The 20,902-nt window shown below is 54.6% G+C and overlaps 1 protein-coding gene across 1 annotated transcript in view; it reads left to right on the forward strand.

Moving 5' to 3' along the window:
- Positions 1 to 490: 490 nt before the first annotated feature.
- EPHA10 (EPH receptor A10) overlaps positions 491 to 20,902 on the forward strand; it is a gene marked incomplete at both ends in the record, with an annotated part of 40,481 nt that continues 20,069 nt past the window's right edge. The window contains 4 exons of the mRNA XM_082329307.1: positions 491 to 581; positions 1,915 to 1,979; positions 3,257 to 3,926; positions 20,230 to 20,385. Of these exons, the coding sequence (XP_082185433.1) occupies positions 491 to 581; positions 1,915 to 1,979; positions 3,257 to 3,926; positions 20,230 to 20,385 (982 nt within the window). The remainder of the gene's footprint in view (positions 582 to 1,914; positions 1,980 to 3,256; positions 3,927 to 20,229; positions 20,386 to 20,902) is intronic.

Below are 20,902 nucleotides of genomic sequence, written 5' to 3' on the forward strand. Positions count from 1 at the left end.
CCCCCCGACTGCCCGTTAATGGCAGCAGGGAGCAAATGTCATGCGACGGGGGGGCCACAGCACTGTTAATTATGGCTGTGACCACAGGCCGCAGCGTCTCAGCATCAGCGAGGGCTGTCCGTGCCCCAGCAGTCCTTTGGCTTCCGGGGGGAGGGCAGTCCCTGCCCTCGGCAGCGATGCCAGGCGGCCCAAAGCTCAGCCCCGCTGTGCTCAGCCCGTTCCGGCAGCAGCCTGCCCCGCAGATCGTGCAATGAGGCACAGCTGGCGGGGGATTGGACTGCAGCTGCCGTCAGTAGGCTTCAGAGTGAACGGCGCCCCCTCGCCCCGCCCCCTCCCGCCGAGCGCCCCGGCGGCCGCCGCGGATTGGCCGAGCCGGCCCGCGGCCACGCCCCGGCGGCGGTTGGCGGCGGCGGTTGGCGGCGCGGGGCGGGGGCGGGGCTCGGCGGCCGGAGCGCGGCGGCGGCGCGGGGCGCGCGGAGTCGGCGGCGCCATGGCGACGGCGCGCGGCGGCGGCGGCTTCCCCCGGGCGCTGCCGCTGCTGCTGCTGCTGCCGGTGCTGCCCCGCGCCGCCGCCGAGCAGGGTGAGCCGGGGCGGGGGCCGCGCGGGCGGGGCCGCGGCACCGGGGCACCGGCGCTGCCGGCCGCGCCGTCTCCCCGGTGCTCCGTGCACCCCTCCGCGCCCGGCCGGCTGTCGGCGCTCCGTGCCGCCGCATCGGCTCCGGCGTCGGTCGCCCGCGGCGGGTCCGGCTGCGCGTTGCGGTGCCCGGCGCCGCCGGGAGAGGCCGGCGCGGCTCCGCTCCGGTGCGGGCGGCTCCGCTCCGGGGCCGGCGGGTCGGGTCGGGTCCGGGCGCGCTTCCCCGTCCTCCCCCCGGTGTCTCCGCCGGCCCCCGCGGGCGCGGCGGTGGCTTTGTGGGGTGGATTCGCCGCCGCTCTCCGGGGAACGGGGACCCGCGGGAGCAGCGGGACGGGGCGGGCGGGGGCTCGGCGGGTCCCCGCGGCGTGGCCGGCTCAGCCCGGAGGGTCCCGGAGCGAGGGAGCCCGGCCGTCCCGATCCCTGCGCTCCCCAGAAGCGCTGGGAGGACCGAGCGCCTGCGGCGCCCGCTGCCCGCCCGGCGCTGCCGGTACCGGCCCCGCGCTGCCCGCTCCGGCTGCAGCGGCTCTGGGGGGCAGCGCTGACCCCCGCCGCAGGCTGCGCCCCGCGGCCGTGGCGTGGGGAGGGGGTTCAGGCCCCAAAGGTCCCGGTGCGGCGCCGGGAAAAGTGTCCCGGAGCGCTGGCTTGGGAAGGGAGCGGCCGGGGATGCGCCCTCCGCTCCCCGGCGTCGCCTGGGGTCTTGAGTCTGGGGTCTCGGATCTGAGCCGAGAGGCAGCTCGCCAGTCAGGGGCTGCTTGGGTTTGCTGGCCGGGGAGGGATCGTGAAACTGTGAACTTGGGGGAAATACCTTTTCCTGCCAGAATGAGCTGTTCTGTGGAAAAAGGATGTAGTCCTTCAAGGAAATTCTTCTTTCAAAGCAGCTGCCTGTACCTCTCAGTTGCAGGAGATACGCGCGCTGCGGGCACGGTGCAGTTGCAGCTGGTGGTGCCGGAGGGATTGTCCTGCAGAGTGCCTTGGGAAGGACTGCAGCCTTCCCTGGGACGTCATCCTCGTTAGGTTAGGGTGCTAATGGCATAACTGCGAGGTCTGCTCCGGATGCGCAGCCCGGAGCCCTGCAGCGTGAGTCCTGCTCGGTGCTCAGGCGGTGACGCCGTGGCTGGTGGAGCTGGGGCGGGAGCTGCCCCCCCTGCTCAGGGCCCTGGCCCAGGGTGTCCGGGAAGGGGTGCACGGCCCCGAGCTTCCCAACGGGCAGGCCGGGGGGATAGTTACAGGCGTTCCCCGCGTTAGCGAGTTTGCTTTCTCACGTGTTGTCTTCCCTGCAGTTGTCCTGCTGGATTCGAAGGAATCGCAAGCGGAGCTGGGCTGGACCTCGCACCCGTCGAACGGGGTAAGTGCGGAGGTGGGGCTGTCGCCCCGCGCTGCCGGAGAGGGGCTGCCTTTTGGTGCTCAGCAGTGTTGCAAGTCCACGCGTGGAGCCGGTGGAGGGGGCTGGCAGCCACGGGGTCTCCTCGAGCTGCGGCGGGTGGGCAGCTTGGCACGAGCTGTCGCGTTGTTCGGTGCTGGGCACCCCGGGGAGCAGAGCAAGAAGTGAAGTACTGGTTATGGGATGTGGAACGGCTCCTCAAAACGAATTTTACACTCGTGTAATAAACACCGGCTAGCCAGGGCTCTGTATTGTAGTTGGCGTGCCGGTGCGAGCTCCTGGGGACCAGTTTGGCGCTTGGAAGAGGGCTGTGGCTGGAGTGGGATCGTCCGGAGCTCTGCATCACCTAGGGTTTGTTTGATCAGGTCCCTGCTTTGCTGCCAGGGTCAGTCCATAGCCGCTTTCAAGAAAGCGTGTTGGGAAACTCGGAGTTGTGTTCCGTGCTGCTTTGGGTTCATTTTCCGGAATGGAAAGAAACCATTTGGAGGGAATAGTGATAGATCCTGGAGTCATCTGCCTTGCCCAGCTGTTAGTCTGCAGGAGAAACTCTGTTTTGGGTGCATTTGGCAATTTTGCATAAATTTACCCCCAGAAAGAATTGCTTTGGGAAGCTGCCAGGTCGTCCTTAAGGCTGTGAGGGTTGAATCATCATTTCATTAATCGCAATCTCTGCTGGTAACTTTGGGGAAATACCGTTTCACTTGCATTCAGAGGATTTGTCCTGCTCTAGCTAAAACTTCTCCTGACAGAGGAGCTGCCGCTTGCTGTTCACAAAGCTTTGTCCTTGTGTGATGGTGTGACTGGCATCACATCTCCTTGGCCATCTTTGACTTCTCTGGGTAGCCCAGCCCCATCTGGCATTGCGCTGTGCAGATCCACCTTCCCAGGGATGGCAAATCTGAGGAGAGAAAGGCTCTGGCTTCTCAGCAGGTGATGTGCCCAGTTTCATATGAGACTTTGTTTTAGGAGGTCTGATGCCCGTGCCCTCTTTCTGGTTGCGTCTCCCTGTTTGCACCTCTTGCAAAGAGCTCGGGCATTAGGTGGTCCGGCAGCACCGCTGTGTTACTACAGCTTGTGGTGTTGGTGGGCTAAGGACTTTTAGTGCCTATGATATAATGGCCTGTAGGTGGAGAGGCTTGTGGTGGTGATATTTATACCGATCGGTGTGCTTCTGCTGGGGCGGCTGGTTCTTGCTCACAGCAGCTCGCGAGCTCTTACAGCCCTTTGTGTTCTTTCCCCAGTGGGAAGAAATCAGCGGCGTGGATGAGAATTACAAGCCGATACGCACGTACCAGGTCTGCAACGTCATGGAGCCAAACCAGAACAATTGGCTGCAGACGGGCTGGATCGCCAGGCGCGACGGCCAGAGGATCTTCATCGAGCTGAAGTTCACCCTGCGGGACTGCAACAGCATCCCCGGCGTGACCGGCACCTGCAAGGAGACTTTCAATCTGTACTACGTCGAGTCTGACTCCGACCTGGGCCGTAGCGTCCACGAGAGCAAGCACACCAAGATCGACACCATTGCTGCTGATGAGAGCTTCACGCAGGGGGACCTGGGTGAGCGTAAGATGAAGCTGAACACTGAGCTGAGGGAGATTGGGCACCTGAGCAAGAGAGGCTTCCACCTGGGCTTCCAGGACGTGGGCGCCTGCGTGGCGCTGGTCTCCGTGCGGGTCTATTACAAGAAGTGCCTCGCCACCGTGCAGAACCTGGCCGTGTTCCCGGACACGGTGGCGGAGACGGCCTTCGCGACTTTGGTGGAAGTTAAGGGCGCTTGTGTCGCTCACGCCCAAGTGGACGTGGATAACCCCCCCAGGATGCACTGCAGCGCGGAGGGCGAGTGGCTGGTCCCCATAGGGAAGTGCGCGTGTGCTCCCGGCTTCGAGGAGAAGGACGGGGGATGCAGAGGTAAAAGCGGCCGTCGATGTCCTCTGGCAGTTTTTGTCTGTGTCAGTCCGTGTTGCTGCCAGACTGCTCCAGTCTGCCTGGTGCCTGAGCACGGCTCAGACAAGTGGAATTGCCTTTTGTCAGCAATATGATTCTTTGAGTTGATTGCAGCTCCCCAGCTAACAGCCAGACCTTAACTTGAAGGGTGGCGATTGGGTAAATGGGGCGCGTTGCCGGTAGCCGCTCTGCAGCGCGGTGTTGGCTGGGCAGAAGTGCCAAAGCTCTGAATACCATCAGGCATTTCCCACGGCTTTATCTGTAACTATGAAATTACAACATTAACATCCCCTTTGTCTTGCTTTAGACACAACTTAATAATTGGGTGACTTTACAGCTCACAAGGTTATGTTTAATGACAGCTGTAAAAATGGATATAACCCCTACCTTAACGGGTGTCCCTCTGATGAACCTGGTGCTGTGACCACTTGGATCTCGCTTTCAAAGGCAGGTGAGAGCCGGGCATGGGATCAGCCCCGAGAGCGTGGGATGCGGGCTGCCGCGCTCCTCCTCCCGGGGCGTGTGAGGCTCTGAAAGGAGAGAGGTGCCGGGCTAAAGCCTCCTCCCGGGCACGTTCCTGCTTCAGGCCGTGGTCAGGACCTGGTCCCAGCTTAGCATGGTCTCAGCTGCCTCTGCGTCGAGTCAGGTGCCAGCACGAGCCGGCAGCGGTCCCCGGCGGGTGTGCGTCCCCTACCCCGTTCCTCTCTCCGTCAGCACCCGGGGGCTTTTCTTCTCCAAAAGGTGCAATTGGCTACCAGTTATTAACTGGCAGTGTGCATGGCTGGCCTGTTAGCAAAGAGGAGAGGTCAGACCACCAGCTGGGAAGTGTGAGAGGAGATGTTTTCTTCAGTAAGATACACCTGGAAACACCCGTCATTGCCAGGTGATACCTTGAACCTCTACCTTTTCACCTGGTAGAAAATGGAAATTAGGTAAATAAGTCCCAAATGGGTACAGTTCGCCTGTGTTTAAGGCGTATGGTAGGAGAGGGAGCTTCTCCTGAGGAATCAGCTCTGTCCTTCAGGAGCTACTTGAGGCTTTTCAGATCTAGATTGTGCCAGCTGTGCCGTTGTCCTCCATGTGGGAAGCCCTTCCCGGCGCTCCGGGGAGCGGCTATTTGCTTGGTGCCCTCCTTAAGGACACCTTATTAAAACTATTGAATTGAAACCTCAGTGCTGTTCATTGCTTCAGCGGCTGCGTGGCAGCTCGCCATGCTTTCCCCATCTGTTTGGAGTGGGAATTTACATAGCAAGTCCCAGAAGGCTTTTGCTAATGTTTCAGGTTTCTCTGTGTTGAGTTTAAATAATTCATATTCTCTAAGGAAAAATATTTGAAGTAATTTAATGGACATAATTAAGTTTTTCCCCCCTCTCACAGAAAGCAGGTCATTAGTCTCTCTCTGTAGAGCAGCGTCTGATGTCTGGTCAAATATCAGAAATTTTTAAGGGTTCAAAGTTTTTTGTATTTTTGAGAGCCCTGCATTAGCATAGCACTAAGTGAATAACTTTAGAAGATTTCTGATGAAAGCATCCAGGGCTGAGGAAATTCTTCAACAAGGACAAAAGCCCTTGAGCTGGAGGCAGGTAAATACGGTGGGAGTTTGGGGATGTTAAAACAGCCAGGTGATGGCACAGCAAATCTGGCTCCACCAGTGGCCCTGTGGCGGTGGCTTTGGAGGGCTCGGTGGGTCCGAGCCTGCTGGATCCTCCTTGCCCGTGAAACTTCTTGGCTGCAGTGTCTGTCGCAGTTCTTGTGGCCATGAGAGGTTGGACCCTGCGTTTGTTCAGGGACCACTTTGGGGAGCAGGGACAGCCTGGGGGCCGACCCCCCATCCTGGGCAGCTGGCGGTTCTCCAGGCTGTCTCGGGTGCCGCTTCGCAGCTCCTGGCTCTCCCTTATCCTTCGGTCTCCTCCGAGACCCTTCTGGCTGCGCTTGCAGCATGGGACGTGCCGGTGTCTGAAATCAGTCACCCGTTCACCCTGCCGACCGCTGGGGTGGCTGCGTATCCGGTGACCCCGCGGGGCCTGGCTGCCGGCTGGATCTGGGATGGAGCCGGGGTGGTGCTTAGGGCCAAGGCAAGCACTTCTTGGGTCTAAATCGAAAGGAAATCGGATGGCAGAAGCGAAGGAGAAGGTTCCCCAGGCCATCCGGCACCCCAGGCCGGGCACTGCCTTCCATCGTCGTGCTCTGAAGCCGGGGCACATGAGGCTGTCCTCCGCAGGGACTGACTGGTGCCCCGGGGCCGTGCTCGCCAGGCAGAGGGGCCATCCGAGGCCCTCGGCCGGTCTGACCCCAGCCCAGCTGCCTCCGCTGCTGCCGGCGCCCTTGGCGTGGTGCAGGGGCCGGGGTCGGTGCTGGCGGCGGCGGCGGGCAGGGCTGCGCCTGGTCGGCAGCGCTGGTGGCAGCCGCGGAGCAGCCGCGAGGTGTGGGAGGTGCGGGCTTCTCCGCAGGAAGAACGAGCTTCATTTCCCACTGAACCGCTGAAGCTGTTTGAACTAAATCATAAAGCTAGAATCCTTGTAACCGTGATCTAAGTGCTGAAATCATCCTGCCGCTGAGAGAACATTTGTATCTTCACACTGAAATTAGGAGAGATGAAAAAAGACCAGTAGGATTTACGGCACTGCTAATTACTGCTGCGAGAAAGCCGAGCCTTTTTACCGTCCATCTTTCTCTATCGCACCGCTTCTCTGAAGAAACCCCAGCGTACGTGGCAGGCTTCGTGGGTTTGCACGTTTCTGATGAATCACTTCACTGGTCGTTGAAATGCAGCCATCTCTAGGGTGGAACTGAGCAGCTTTAGCATCTGTTTAACATCTACTCTCAAATAAGAGGAGAGGTTCTGTCACTGTAAATACGTTTAGACTGCTTTTCTTGTCTAATATATATCTATAGCCAGCTGCCGGTCTGCGCTTACTCTGATCTTAAAACCTATTTCCAGCAGATGCACGGCAGGCAAGTGAGAAGTCCTGTTGCAGTGTGGATGATCACCTGTCCATCCTTATTTTGTTTTCGGTACGCTTCTCAGCACTGATGTCTTTTTACCCTTAATTTTACCAGGCATGAGCTGTGGCCCCTTCATGCCATTTACTTTGTGGTGTATTGCAATAGCTTTTGTGTAAATGAAACCGTGATGTGGAGGATCTGCCTGACATTTGCTGTAAAGTTGTCTCTTTCTGCTTCATCTTTTCCATCCAATCCCTTGTAATATCTGCAAGGAGAATTTCAACAAAGCCCAAGGTTAATATTTACCAGCCAGATTTGCTGCAAATGAGACAACTTCAACCAGACGTTGAATTAATATGATGGAGACCAGTTTCCGAAAATAGCTGTCAGCCACTCTTCTTTGACAGAAACGTAAATTTGTGCTGTAGCGAAGTTTCCTTCTCCATTTATTTCCCTCCACTTCTGACAGCAGCGGCGGGAGCCGGCTCCACGCCGCCCTTGTGCTGGGGAAATGCCCTTGCGCTCCGCTCTCCTTCACCGGCGTCGCCCGCGCAGGGCAGCCTGGCACCGCGCTCGTTCCGGTAGATGATGCTCTAATTAGCGGACTGTATCCCTTGCCTATGCAGGGATGACGCTACCGAAACGAGTTTTAGGGAGGAAATAGTTTCTAGTGCTTTATCATGATTTTTAAACGTTTTAAAGTGAATTTGGCCGGGCTAGGTTTGACGCCTCTGGTGCTCTGGGCCTGCAGGGACCGGGCAGTGAGGGAGGGCCTGGGGCTAGCCGGAGTGCGGGCGCTCGGGCCGGTCCCTGGCCACTGCTGCTTCTCTTCTGTGGCCCAGCTAAACACGTGCGTGTATTTTTCTTCCCTTGCAATAAGCATCAAGTGTTGCCGCTTTTCAGGGAAGGAAAACCTCGCACAACAAGTCGCGTCAGCGCCTTGCTGCTCGGGGCAGCCTGCGGGCATGAGGAGCAGCTGCTGATGCCCACGGTGGCTGTTTGAAAAGGGGAATAAAATGCCCTTTTCTGCATTACTGAAGGGATTTTTTGAGCAGTATGTTGGATTCAACATGCCATGGTCAGGACACAAGGAATATTTACTGTATCTCACTTAGGGAGAAAGCTGGAGAAAATGGTAGCCCTCGGACTCGTTCTTTTGCTTATAAAGCATGTTGGTCTTCTGGGCTCTCCTGAAAGGAAACTTCAAGGATCGAGAGAGGAAAGGTGTTGCTGTTGTGGGATTTTTCCTTTTCCCACCCCTTTCGTATACATTTGTGATAAACCAGCACGAGTTACCAGGCTCGGCTGGGCGGATTTGCACGCTTTGTCCCACTGTGCCGGGTATTCCTGTTGCACAGAGAACCTTTCAGCTGCTCTGCCTGTTTGCGTGCATGGAAATGGGACTTTCCGAGGGCTGGAGGCAAGTCTTCCCACGGAGCCTTTCCAGCAGGCATGCTCTGGGGAAGGCTCCAGCACCCGAGGCTGTCGGTGCAAGCCCGTGTGTCGGTGTCTGGGGTGTTTCCCTCTGGCTGAAGCGCACTGTCTTCAGGCTGTACTGGGTTCGTCCCTGGCAGCTTCCACGTAAAGGACTTTGGGGGCTTTACAAGGCGGGCTGGCACGGCTGCTGGCCTCGAAACATAGGGGTAAGATGAAAGGCACAAGTCAGTGCTAATTAGAAGAAAGCAGTCTTTGCTAATGGTAACTGCTAGTGATGCAAAACGTAATGCACGCTTGACGCTGCGGCAGGCAAGAAACAGCTTCTCTGATCTCCCGTGGGATTCATCAGTGGTCTGCTGAAAAATGGAGGGTGCCGGACTGCGAGTCCGCTCTGCTCATCGGGCTGGGGTGCGTTATTAATGGCTGTAATTGCCTGATGAATCTAACGCTGTGGGTAGAATAATTACACTTTATGTCAGCTTATAATTGTTGCTGTTAATGAGGAGACGCGACTTGTGACAGCGCAGTCTGGATTCTGATGCGGCCCTTCGTTGTTGCTGTTTTCCTAACCCGTTTTCAGCCCCCCCGGTAATTCCTTACTGAAGCGAGGCCATGCAAAGGCAGCCGGCTGGGCTGTTCCCTTCTCTTCTGCCTGCCGGGGCTCTCGGGTGCTGCAGATTTCCCTGGGATTTGCTCTGGCGGGTGTTTATCCTCCTCCCAAAGCCCTTCAGCGATGCCTTCGCCGCTGCCTGTCCTAGCACCGTGCCCTCCTCGTGTCTAACACAAATCGCCCTTGCAGTCACCTAAGCTGAGAACTTCTTGTCCTAGCGCCAGTGAGAGCACTTCTCTCGTAGCGGATTGTGTCTTGCTACAGATATCTCGGGGAAGTCAATATTATCTTTCCTGTGCTTGGCTTCTTGAATAGTAGGGGAACAAACGGATAAGCAAAGCCTTTGAGAAGATCATCTCTGCCTGTTGCGAGTAGTAGGTTTGTGGACAAAAACACAGCTGTAAATACTGTGAGATAGAGTAGTTTCTTCATTGCTGCCAGGCATTACTTGGACATAAACTTGGTCAACGTTTTGAGCAAATTTAAAAGGATGTTTTTCTGTAGAAAAGAGGATTTGGAGGAAGTCCTTGATTTTTATTTTCCAAAGGGAAGTGCTACAATAGAGAAAGTGCTTGCCTTTTAAAAGAGACAGTCTTTCCTTTTGTGTCCTGTTCTACTTCCCCTTTTAGTGCTTGCCTTTTTGCGTCGGCAGCACCCTCCTGCCTGCATCGTGCTGCCAGGCTGTGCCTTTCCTTCTGCCAATGAATTGCAGGCATTGACTTTAAAAAAAAAAAAAAAAAAAAGTAAAAAAAAAAAAAAGTCCAAAAGCAGTGGCCTGGCCCTGAGAGCTCCTGACACCATCTTTCTCTTAATGACGGCAAGCTGCGAGCGCGGCTCGTGTCCTTGGAAGTCTCAAGGGCTGCGTGGCTGCCTTGCGCATCAGCGGCGCTCTGCTGCGAGGGGCCGCGGGCAGCGATGCTCCTGCTGCGGCTGGCGGCTCGGCCGGGACGTGCAAGAGCAGTCCCTGGGTGCAGGCAAAGGCTGTGCACCCTGCGGTCGGGGGAGAGGCTCGGGGGTGGAAGCGCGATGCCCGACACCAACCCGAGTCCCTCCTCTTGCTCTGGGAATCGGCCACTTCATTTGCCTGGGAGCGGAGGAGGAGGAAGGAGAGCATCTGAAGGCCGTATGAGCTGGGGACTTCCTGAGCAGGCTGTCTCCTTCTGGAAGATGTTTTTGGAAATCGAGTGCGCGTGTGCTCTGCACGGCCAGGGCTTGCTCTTGCTGAGCAAAAGTTTGGGGCGGGAGTGGGAAGGGGTATTGGGAAGATGCCTTCCTGTGCCTTGCACGCGTCCCATCAAGGCAACACATCACTACAGCGTCCTTAGATACAAAATAAATAGTTCAATTGAAAGTTAAAGAAATTTAGAATAATAAATGACAATATTTTGTCATTTAGTGCAAAGATACCTCCTGAAGCCTAAGGTCTGCTTTTCTGGTTAAATACAAAAAAGGTGGATCCAAATGCGCAGCACTTGGGGCTTTTGATTTGTTTCATCTTTTATACATCAGCGTGCAAACCGGTATATGCTTCTGGAGTTTATTTTATCTTCTGACTGATGTTTGAGTATTACGCATAATAAGTTTATTTTTTCTCCTGGGATTCTGTAAGTTGCACAAAGCACCAGGTTTTACTTTCATCACCGATGCAGCCACCGGCATCCAGCACAGGCGCTGCGCTGGCGGGGCCGGGGCCGATGCGCAGGTTCAGCGGCACGTGTCAGGGCTGGAGCAGGCACGCCGTGGCTGCGCTGGGTGGTAGCGGGATGGGAAACGGGGCTACACATCACGTGGGGGCTGTGGGAGTAAATCCGTGCCTGCTGCTGAAGGAATAATTGCTGAGGAAATTTATACTTCAGTTTTCTTTCTGAATTATGGTTTGGCGTTCTCCTCCTGGGTCCTGTGCTCTAGCAGAACGCGGCTGGAGCGCCTTTGTGACCTGGGCAAAGTGACAACTGGAAGGCGTGGAGAGCTTTGCCCTGAATGGATTTGGAGAATCCGCCTCCATCTGCCCGTGAGCAGCCTCCCTGATAGCCGTGATGCCTTATGGTAGCTGCTGCTTTCCATCAGTCATGCATATGAAACACCCATGTAAAATATGCTTTCTCTTTAGTCTTTTTTTGGAGTAATGATCAAGCTTGGAGATATTTATTATTCGGGATCGCACGTTATATTGCTGTTTTACAGTGTGTCTGAAATAATTATGGCTATGGAAATTGTGGCAGAGCCAGACACAAATTACTCTATGGCACTTAATTTTAGCGCAAACTACTCAGAAAATTACAAGCATCGCAATTCGTTTGCAGAATTCTTGTCAGGCTCAAGGTTATAGATCCCCGGCTGCTAGATGGACATGCTGGTTATTCTGCTGAAATACTGGGGGAAAACATATCTTGCCCATGGCTAAGGGGGTTTGTGTGGGATAAAGCACTTGGCGGGGGTAGGGGGCATTGGAGGTGCAGGTCAGTCAGTCCTTTGCGGGGAATTATTTAGTAGATGCGTTCGGGAACTGGAAGAGACAACAGTAAATTGCAGTTGGCTCCGTGGATGTGTCTACTTTAGTGTGTCCTTGAGGAAAATTCCTGCATAAATAGCAATGAGGTTCTCTTCAGTACTGCCGTAGCACCGAATTCGAGCAATTCTGAATTCTTTTAGATATTTCGAGACTGTCTTACTAATATTCTTCGGTATTTAATTTTCTTCTGGACTAAATCACTGAATTTGATTTCAGCTATTAAGAGCTCATTGTTGGAGCTGCACAAAGATCTAGCCTCTGGACATAGGTTTTCATTTCAGTGCTCTTCAAATTATTTAACAAGGGCAAAAATTACAGAGTAGCATTGTCCTAGAGGTTTCAGAGATGCTGGGAACATGTTGGACTGTAGGCAGCCGAAAAGTATTTTTGAAAACCAGTTATTTTAAAAAAAAAAAAAAGAAATTTGTGGAAGACAAGCTGCCTTTGAATTCACAGCCTGAAATACCCGTCCTGGCGGGCAAGGTACCAAGGTAAGAGGAGCTGGAGACCCGATCCAGTGCTCGTATTGATCGCTCCCTCGCGCTGGCTTTGTCCCTCTTGCACAGGCGTGGAGATTGGACACGATTTTTTTCCCTTCCTCGCAGTGGGATTCTGTAACGGCACCGCTCGCTGCCTGCGAAGCATTGATTACAGTTTTTGCAGTAAGACAAGGCAAGATTGCAAACCCAGCGTGTAAGGAGAAGACAGGAGCCTCTCTATTACCCGAGGACATTTGCGGACAAGGCTCTTTCGCCAGCTCAATACACCACTGCAACTTTATTCTGTGCTCTGAGTCCGTCCTTCGCCGGGCGGGACTGTTGGTCTGCGGGGGTGCCTTGACCCCGGGTGCTGTAGTGGTTCTTGCTGTGGCACCCCCTCGGTGCCAGCTGCGTGTTTCCCCTAGCTGCTGTCTTTCCTAAATGGCGTTTTTATGAATGCCTGCTTCAGCAGAGAAAATTAACGTACGTTAAAAGCAGATGAACTTTGTCAACTACAATTTCATGACAAAAAATGGAAAGGAATTGATTTTGGAAGACAACCGAGTTGTAGTGTTAATTATAAACGTGTGTATAGGCGTTTGGGGTGAAACTGCAGGCGTTATTGATTCATGCTGGCATGCATGCGGCTCCTCCGCTATCTGCAGGAGTTCAGCAACATGAAGAAATTCAATAGTGCTAGCACAGGCAGTGTCCTTTTTTTCTTTCTTCGAAGCTATTTGCAAGGTTTTTGGGTCAGCAGGCTGACCTGAGACAGTTTGGGGAGGGAAAAAAAAAAAGGCAGAACCTATCAAAAGCATTAAGACTAAATACTGAGGGTGTAAACAAACCAACAAACTCTGGTACGAAGAAAATGATACCAGACAGCAAGGAGGGGTAAGCGTGGCTACGAAGGTGTTGCTGGAGCTTGCCGCTGAGACAGCGAACGCCTTCCGCAGCTGGCGAGGGGTTTATCCTGCGGTGCCCAGAGGAGCTGACCCAAGGCCGTGGTCTTTGCCGGGCGCTGATGCTAGCGCGGGCGTGCTTGCGCAGAGCCGTGGCTGCGCTGCGTGCCCCTGCCCTTCCCCTTGTTCAGCCTGGGGAAGAGGAGGCTGAGGGGAGCCCTCATCGCTCTCTGCAACGGCCTGAAAGGAGGCTGGAGCCGGGGGGGTCGGTCTCTGCTCCCCAGGAACAAGCGATGGGACGAGAGGGAACGGCCTCAAGCTGCGCCAGGGCAGGTTTGGGTTGGGTATTGGGAAAAACTTCTCCCCCCAAAGGGCTGCCAGGCCCTGGCCCAGGCTGCCCAGGGCAGGGGCTGAGTCCCCGTCCCTGGGGGGATTTAAAAGCCGGGGAGACGTGGTGCTTAGGGACATGGGTTAGTGGTGGCCTTGGCAGTGCTGGGTTAGCGGTTGGACGCGATGATCTTAAAGGTCTTTTCCAGCCTTAATGATTCTGTGATTCTGCCCGGCAGCGGGGTCGCTGCCGGACCCTTGGACCCACCGCCTGGCTGCCCTGGGCTGGGTGTTGTGCCTCAGCATGGTCACTCTTAACAGAAACTGTGTTGATGTGTATAAAATCGCTAATAATGTTTTCTTTAGGAAGTGGCATCTCCGTTGCGTGGTGCGGGTCTGGAGCGTGAGAGTCCTGGTGGCCCATGTCCACATCCAGGTCCGGGAGGGGAAGGGGGGTCGTGGCCGAAGGCGAGAGGAGGCCGTGCCGGTGTCTGTCGCTGGTTTTGTGCGGGTGGGCTGAGAAGCGCTGCCCCAGCATGGCATCCTTGAAACGGTCTTTAAAAGGGTCCTCCTGAACTGCACCCGAGGTGGGATCCTCAGGCGAGTCCTTCTCGTTGCACAGCATGACTGGAGAAGGGGACACCGCATGCACACGTGGTTTTTTCCAGCTATGGAGATGGGCAGGAAGTATGTTTGATGGGTTTTGCCTGATTTTTGTATTAACATTAACATGAAGTTGTCTGGGTTAAGTAGTTTTATTCCTAAATCCATGTTATGAAGCAATTTCAGCCTAGTGTTTAATCTTCCATCTGTGCTCATTCTCTTAATATTTTATGCTAAGCTTCAGGATTTACTTAGGTCTCGGCCCCTTCCTCTCTGCAAAATGATGAACACTTTTTAATTAGAAGGGACTCGTAAGCTGCGGGAAATGGATTTTTGGTTTTACTGGGCCCCGCGATGTGTCTGGGGCAGCGTTGGTGAATGCTTCCATACTTCTGCTGACAGTTGTCTATTGAAACCCACTGCTTAATTTACAAAACATTTTGCAGCTGATGCAGCTACGTTGTGCGGAGCAGCCGGACACTCGCACAAGCTTGGGGAAGGACGGGACGGCTTCACTGCCTCAGCCAGCAACAGGCCCAGCGGATCGACACCACGTACGGGTGCAGGAAAGGCACATGGGATGAGGCGTGATGGCTGGAACGGCTGAGGGTCGCGTAGCCAGCGTGGAGCTGGAGAGCCTCTGCTGCGGCTTCTGCTGTGGAAGTAGGATTTGCTCCCGCAGTGTGTCCGTCCCAGGCTTCCCCAGTGCCTGCTCGGGGGGATCCTGCCCTTCCTCCCACTGCTGCCGACATCTGCAGCGTCCCCCCGGGGGCACAGCCACAGCTCCGCGGCCCCTGGTCCCCAGGCGTGCAGTCCCCGGGGCGGGTGGCAGAGGGGGGGGAATTTCCTTTAAACTTGCCGAGATACAGGATTGCGCCTTCGCTCGCTCACCCAGGCTGTCTGCTCTTTTAAAGAAGATTGCCTTTTCCCTAGGAGGCGAGTTGCTGCCAATGCAATTACAGTCGGAGACGTGCTGCTCGGCCCTGCTCGCGATAAGATTGCATGTGGAAGCCGCGGGTCTGCGGGAAGAGGGGATGCTCTCTGGACAGAAGCTTTGCATTGAGCTTAACCACTCCGTGGGAGAAGGCTAGCGGGAGCAGCGCCTGTCTGAGAGGCTGCTGGAAGAGGATTCAGTCTTTGCTCTCACTTGGTTAAAAGCCGATTTTTTTCTTTGTGTATGCGTAAACCAACATGCAGAGCATTTGCAGAGGAAAGCTGTGAATCGTTAAGGGTCAACTTCTGTCTCTGGTCGTGCAGTCAGTGTGCTGGCTGGACCTCCAGAGCCCCGAGTCCTGTCCTGGGTCCTATTTGTCTTGTATGACTTTGTGCAAATCGTACGGTCGTTCTGTCCCAGTTTCCCACTTGTCACTGTGGTTAATGTTGCCATACTTCAGAAAGAAAACAAAGGTTAACTTAATTGTTTGAGGTAGTCAACTGTTGCAGTGATGGGTATGATAAGTGCACAACGTAAAAGGCTGCTGACCAGCTGGTGAATACTGCCAGGGTGATTAATAACTTCATTTTACTGCTGCATGCAAAGTCTTGGCCATGCTTCGCTTGAACAGCGACTACGATCAACCCTGGAGCTTACAGAGCCTGTGTCCTGCAGACAGGTTGTCCTACTTGATGCACATAGCGAGTCACTTTTAATCACTCTTCGTTGATTAACAAGATAAAGCTGCTCAAACTCTGATGCCCTTTTGCGGATTAATCAGGATTTCAGCTGGAGATCTCTTCTGCCATTTTTTAAGCCAAAACTTGTACGCTGAGCTAGCTGCAGCTTAGAAAATGTTGAGATCCTTGCGGGTGAAGGAGCAGCTTCGGCATCCTTGGAGCTGTGACTCTGAGTCCCTGGCTGGAGAGGAAGGTTATGCCTAGGAGCTGCTGGCAGAAAAAGCCAGTTGTCAGGCTTCACGGTGCTGGGAGATGGAGATGTCTGAACTGCTGGGGAGGGAAAATTAAAGCTGTCACATGCCAGTGGAGTAAGAAACCGTGCATTTTTCAACTCTGCATCCTCAATTGCCCCTGCTTTCCCTATGGCACCGGCCGGGCGTTGCCTTCTCCTCTTGATAGAGCCATCCGCTCTTGTCCAAGGGGCTGCGGCAGACGAGTCGGTAAGAGAAACCCTTCCCGTGGGTGCATCATGCCGGGTAATCTGCCAAGCTGCAGCACAAATCAATGTTGCTTGTTCTGCTACTGGTTTGATCGTGTGTGCATACAGTGTTATATCAAGGAGGGAACATGTGCTCTCTCTGTCAGTGAAATGAATAAGGCACGCCTGGTGAACAGGCTTGTGTGGGCAGCGATGATGGAGCTGGAGAGAGGCAATTAATCTGTCTGACCCATCCAGCTGCTTCTCTTTGGCTCTAGGAGAATGTATTATTGAATTTTATTATTTAATAATTAAGGACAAGGAGTAGGGTAGAAAATAGCATACAAAAAAGAGAATTTCATTCTATAAATTGATGGCCTGATCTCTTGAGAGCTGCCACATACCCACTGCAAAAATGAGCACTGTGAAATAACAGGGACACCTAAACCAGCTGGGGACCAAGAAAAACACTTGTGGGATGAGGTGGAAGAGGGTGGGAGTTTATCTGAGAAAAGAAGTGGAGATGCACACATGATGCATCACATGCGCTGGGCCGCTTTTGTTCTTCTCCAGTGTAAGATTCAGACAACCAAGGGACAAAACTAAGAAGTAAGCCCCCCGGCTGGGCTGCGCCCAGGCTCCTCGCACGGGCTCGGCGTGCTTGTGTTTCTGGGAAATGCAAATCGAGGCGTTTTGTACAGTGATTAACCAACATATCTTCTGACAGACACTTTTGTAAACTTACTTCTGCTAGCTATTAGAAAAGAGGGAGGAACAGCCTGAAGGATGCTTCTAATTGAAAACGTTCAATGTCCTACGACGAGATGTCAAATTTATGTGACTGTCAGGCTCACCTTTCAATCCGAGGTATGGCGGCAGTGTGCTCTGGGTTTAGTGCTCAGCTTCCATCAAGTTTGTAAACAAGATTGATTTTTCTGTTCTGCCTGACAGAGGGTGCGAGCGGGAATCTCGCGCCGGTGTTCAGACTTTGATGCCGTAACGAGATGGGCTTCTCCCCGCGGGGAGGGATGAGACAGAGGCTGCCGTCGATGTGCGGCACTGAAGCCCACGAGCCCCCGTCCCGTCCCAGGGCTGTCTGCCAGGAGGCACCGGGGGACCGGCCGTGCCCTGGCTCTGCTCTTGGGGCGCACGTCTCCCCGAGCCCTCCAGCCGCTGGGAGAAGGGCCGGCTCTGGGGTGTGCGCTCGGGTCACCTCCCTGCAGAGCCGGGAGGAAACGCTTGAGCGTTCGGGCAAGTTCCAACGTTGTCCCCAGCGTGCGGGGACTGCGGGATCTGGGGGTCTGCTGATTCTCTGCCCCTTCTCGGGCGCAGCACGTGTTCGGCTCGCTGTCGGTGGCTCTTTCGGCAGAGACCTCCAAGTGCTCCGTGCTTGTGCTGGGTTTCTCCGTTGAAATCTGACTGCCTCCTCCGCCGTGGCAGGATGTGCTCTTGGGCTTCTGCTCTCTGGAAGCGGCTGCGCCCTGTGCGTGCGGGGCGTTGGGATCTTTAGCGGGCCGCTGGTGATGTTTCTGCCCTGTGTTGTGGTCAGGGCTGCCTAACTAAAGGAAAAGCAAGCGAACTATGTCACCGTTATATGAATGTAACATTAGTTTTGGTTTGGTTTCTCAAATATGAAGAGGAAGCTGGAAGTTTTGGGAGTAATTTAAACACTTGCTAGTTTTTTCTGTTTTATCTAGCATCCTAGGTAGGGAATGACATTTACTATGCATTGTGGCTCGCTGTCTTAATCTTCCTCCTCTTTTGTGTTTGTCAAGCCTGTGCTTTTAAAGGTTAGCTTTATCTGGTATTGGAGGCATGCAAACTGAGACGGGAGAGGTGAATATGGAACCGCAGGCTCTCCAGTGCCATACTGGCAGCAGCTGTTGCCGAGAGTTTGCAAGATCAAGGAGCAAATGTCAATTCTTCTTCCTAGAAATACATGTTTTCCTAGAAATCCTGCCTCCGCCGCCTCTCAGGGGAGGATGCTCCAGCTGTCCGGCAGGCACTGACAGCTGGTGGAGGTGTCTGGGCTCCCCTTGCAGCCAGCGAGACCGGTGAGGGCTCCTGGCACGTGGGTCGTCTCACCCAGCGCCAACATCGCAGGCAGGTCAGGCAGACAAGAAACGCCAGCGCGCCTCCGGTGACCGCTGCGGGGTCCCGATGTCCAGCTCGGTCACCAGCTGGCCAGAGCCCACCGATGGTGCTGCCCTTTGCGTCTGGGCGACTGCAGCGTGCGCTGAAATGCTTTGCCTCGTCCGGTTCAGCTAGAAACCACAGCCAAGAGGGGCCCAGGAGTAATCTGCTAATTTGGGCTCCCTCATTTTTTAAAAGGTTTGGTTTTTTTTAATTCTCCATTTTAACAATTGAACTCTTCAGTTTTGCTATAGAAATAGAACGCTGAGTCCACGTCAGCTGGAAAGTTGCAATTTCCATTCCAGATACAAGGAAGTCTCTCTTCGTTTCTTGGGCGTGACTGGAATGGGCTTGAGGAGGCCAAATCTCCTGCTTTCTGCAGGCTTTGCTTGCGTTGGGTGACACGACAGCACGAGATCTCGTCTGGCAAGGAGCAAGGCTTTTGGGCAGCTCTTGAAAGGCTGTATCTGTTCTGTAAGAAAAGCAAAAACGTCTCGTGTGTTTTGCTGCTCCCAGCTCTGCCAAGCTGCTGTCTGCCCTGCGCCGGCGGCCAGGGGATGAAGGGACCGCTGGTGGTACAAACCTCAGCCGTGGTGCTGCGGTCCCTCCCCGTGTGTGACTGCAGGGCACTGAATTTCTAAAGACCTTGCGGTAGATGAAAAAGCCTCCCCTTAAATGTTCACCCATTTGCAGCATCCCAGGGAAAGATCCTCTCCGCCCTGTGCTACATCTTAGTGCTTTGTCCTCAGATCACAGCTGTAGCTGCCAGTTTTATATCATGCTAAAAATTAATGAACCAGAGTGCACTGGAATAATCGGCTTTAAAAGGAACAGTCTCAGCAGCCAACTCCTTAAAAACTGTAAGAGAGGGGACTGCGTTAGTGGAGCTGTTCATCTAGGAACTTTACAAGTGATTAAGTTTAAATATTCAGGGAGCCGATGAAGGGGTAGCAACCAGCAGCAGCACACCAAGAAGACGAAGAAGCCAAGCGAAACATGAGTGCTTCTGTTTGGCTTGAAAACCAGCTGAGACAAACCCCTGCCCCTCAGGCTGGCCCTGCCGGGGGTCGCCCCCCAGCACGGAGGGGCTGCCAGCCCCGGGGGCCCGATGGGCCGGCGGGCAGGAGGTGTGCACGGGGCACCCGGCAATGCCAGGCAGACGTTTCTTTGCAGGCTGCTTCCTTTTCAGATGTTTTAGGGTCAAACTGAAGCTGTTGCAAACTGCTTTATGGGGTTTTGCAGCTTTTGTTGTTGTTTTTGTAAGGTAGTAAGTCTTTCATGCAGAAGTAGCTTCTGGGTGTCCTGCTAGGGGTATTGCTCGTAGGCTGCATGCTGCTTGTAGTAAAGATCAAGCAAATCCTTGACCAGCATCTGAATTACTTGTTTGTTTGCATATCAAAGGTACTTCCTAAAGGATGAGGGGAGCCTGTGTATGACCTATAAAAGCAAATTTATACTACTGCCTAACTTCAGCCCATACCTCACCGCCTGCAGTGACTGCTGTATAATCCACAGTGATAAAGCCGTAGCTGCCAGTGACATGGCCTTCTGGCTTGGGTTTGTATATGAAGTGGTTTGTATAAGTCGTTGAGTCTCCATCCCTGGAGGTATTTAAAGAACGGATGGATACGGTGCTCGAGGACATGGTATAGATGGACTTGGCAGTGATAGGTTAACGGTTGGACTCGATGATCTTAAGGGTCTTTTCCAACCTTGACGATTCCATGATTCTATGAAGCTCTGGTGACTGATGAGGTCTCCAACTTCTCCATTTTCAATATTCCTCCCCTTTTGGGGTTGTTGCTGAGCCTTGCTGTGCCTCCCATGTCATCTCTGCCCCGCTCACCTGACTCTCAACCCCAAGTCATGTGTTCTCCATATCCTGCATCTTTCTGCAGCCACCTTGTCCCCTGTGTCCCTCCAGAACCTCCACGCGGTGCTCCAGCTGATGTCTGACCATTCCTCCAGCCCCTTGAAAAGGTCCTCCAGCCTGGAAGTCAGTGCAGAGCTGCAGCATCCAAATGTCCATTCTGGGTCGAACCAAAGGCCCATCTCTCTTGGTGCCAGGATCATGCAGGCGCTCGGGGAAGGTAGCTTGGAGGGCGATGCCTGCTGGCCAGTGGCAGGCAAAGGATGTCCCAGGAAATGGGGAAATGCAGTCATCAGACGTATCCCCCATTCGTCTTGTGGTGTTCTTCCCGTAACTCCCTCTCTCTGTCTTTTCAGCTTGCCTTCCTGGATTTTACAGGCTTTCCCTCCGTCTCCCTTTCTGCTCTCCTTGCCCTGAGCACAGCTTCACGCATGAGGAAGCCTCCACGTTCTGTTCGTGCCAGAAGAACTACTCCAGGTCCCCGTCAGACCCACCATCTGCCTCCTGCACACGTACGTCTCGCTGAAATGCCGGCTCTTTGTAAAGCGAGGATACGGGGATCCAGACGCTGCGGCTGTCCTGCAGCGCAGAGCCGAGCGGATGCCCGGGAGGCTGTCCCAGGCTGTCCCCCTGCTAGCCCGTGGGAGCTGCGCCCGGGCACGCGTGTCCCTGGGAGGTCCTGTCGGCACCAGGGTACTGTCGCGGTGGGGAGGGGATGGAGGGGCTGTCCCTACGCCGCAGAGCTCGCAGGCTGAGGCTGCGATCTGATGAGACGGGTGTGCGGTCGGGCTTGCAGACTCCCAGGTAAAACTAGGGCACAGTCATTTAGTCAATATAGTGTACAGATTTTAATTAAATGGCCTCTAGTTAATTGGATTGGACCCCAGCTACTCCAGTGATGGATGCCGGAGAGCTGCCTGCACGGCGATGAGAAACCCTCCCGCTTTGCCGGAGAGCGAGCGTGGCTGGGCAGTGTTGGAGCAGCGGCAGGGCTCCTGGGCCGCTTGCAGCCGAACCCTGGGGAGGCGC

This window comes from Platalea leucorodia, assembly GCF_965183815.1.
Source record: "Platalea leucorodia genome assembly, chromosome: 18".
Lineage (NCBI taxonomy): Eukaryota > Metazoa > Chordata > Aves > Pelecaniformes > Threskiornithidae > Platalea > Platalea leucorodia.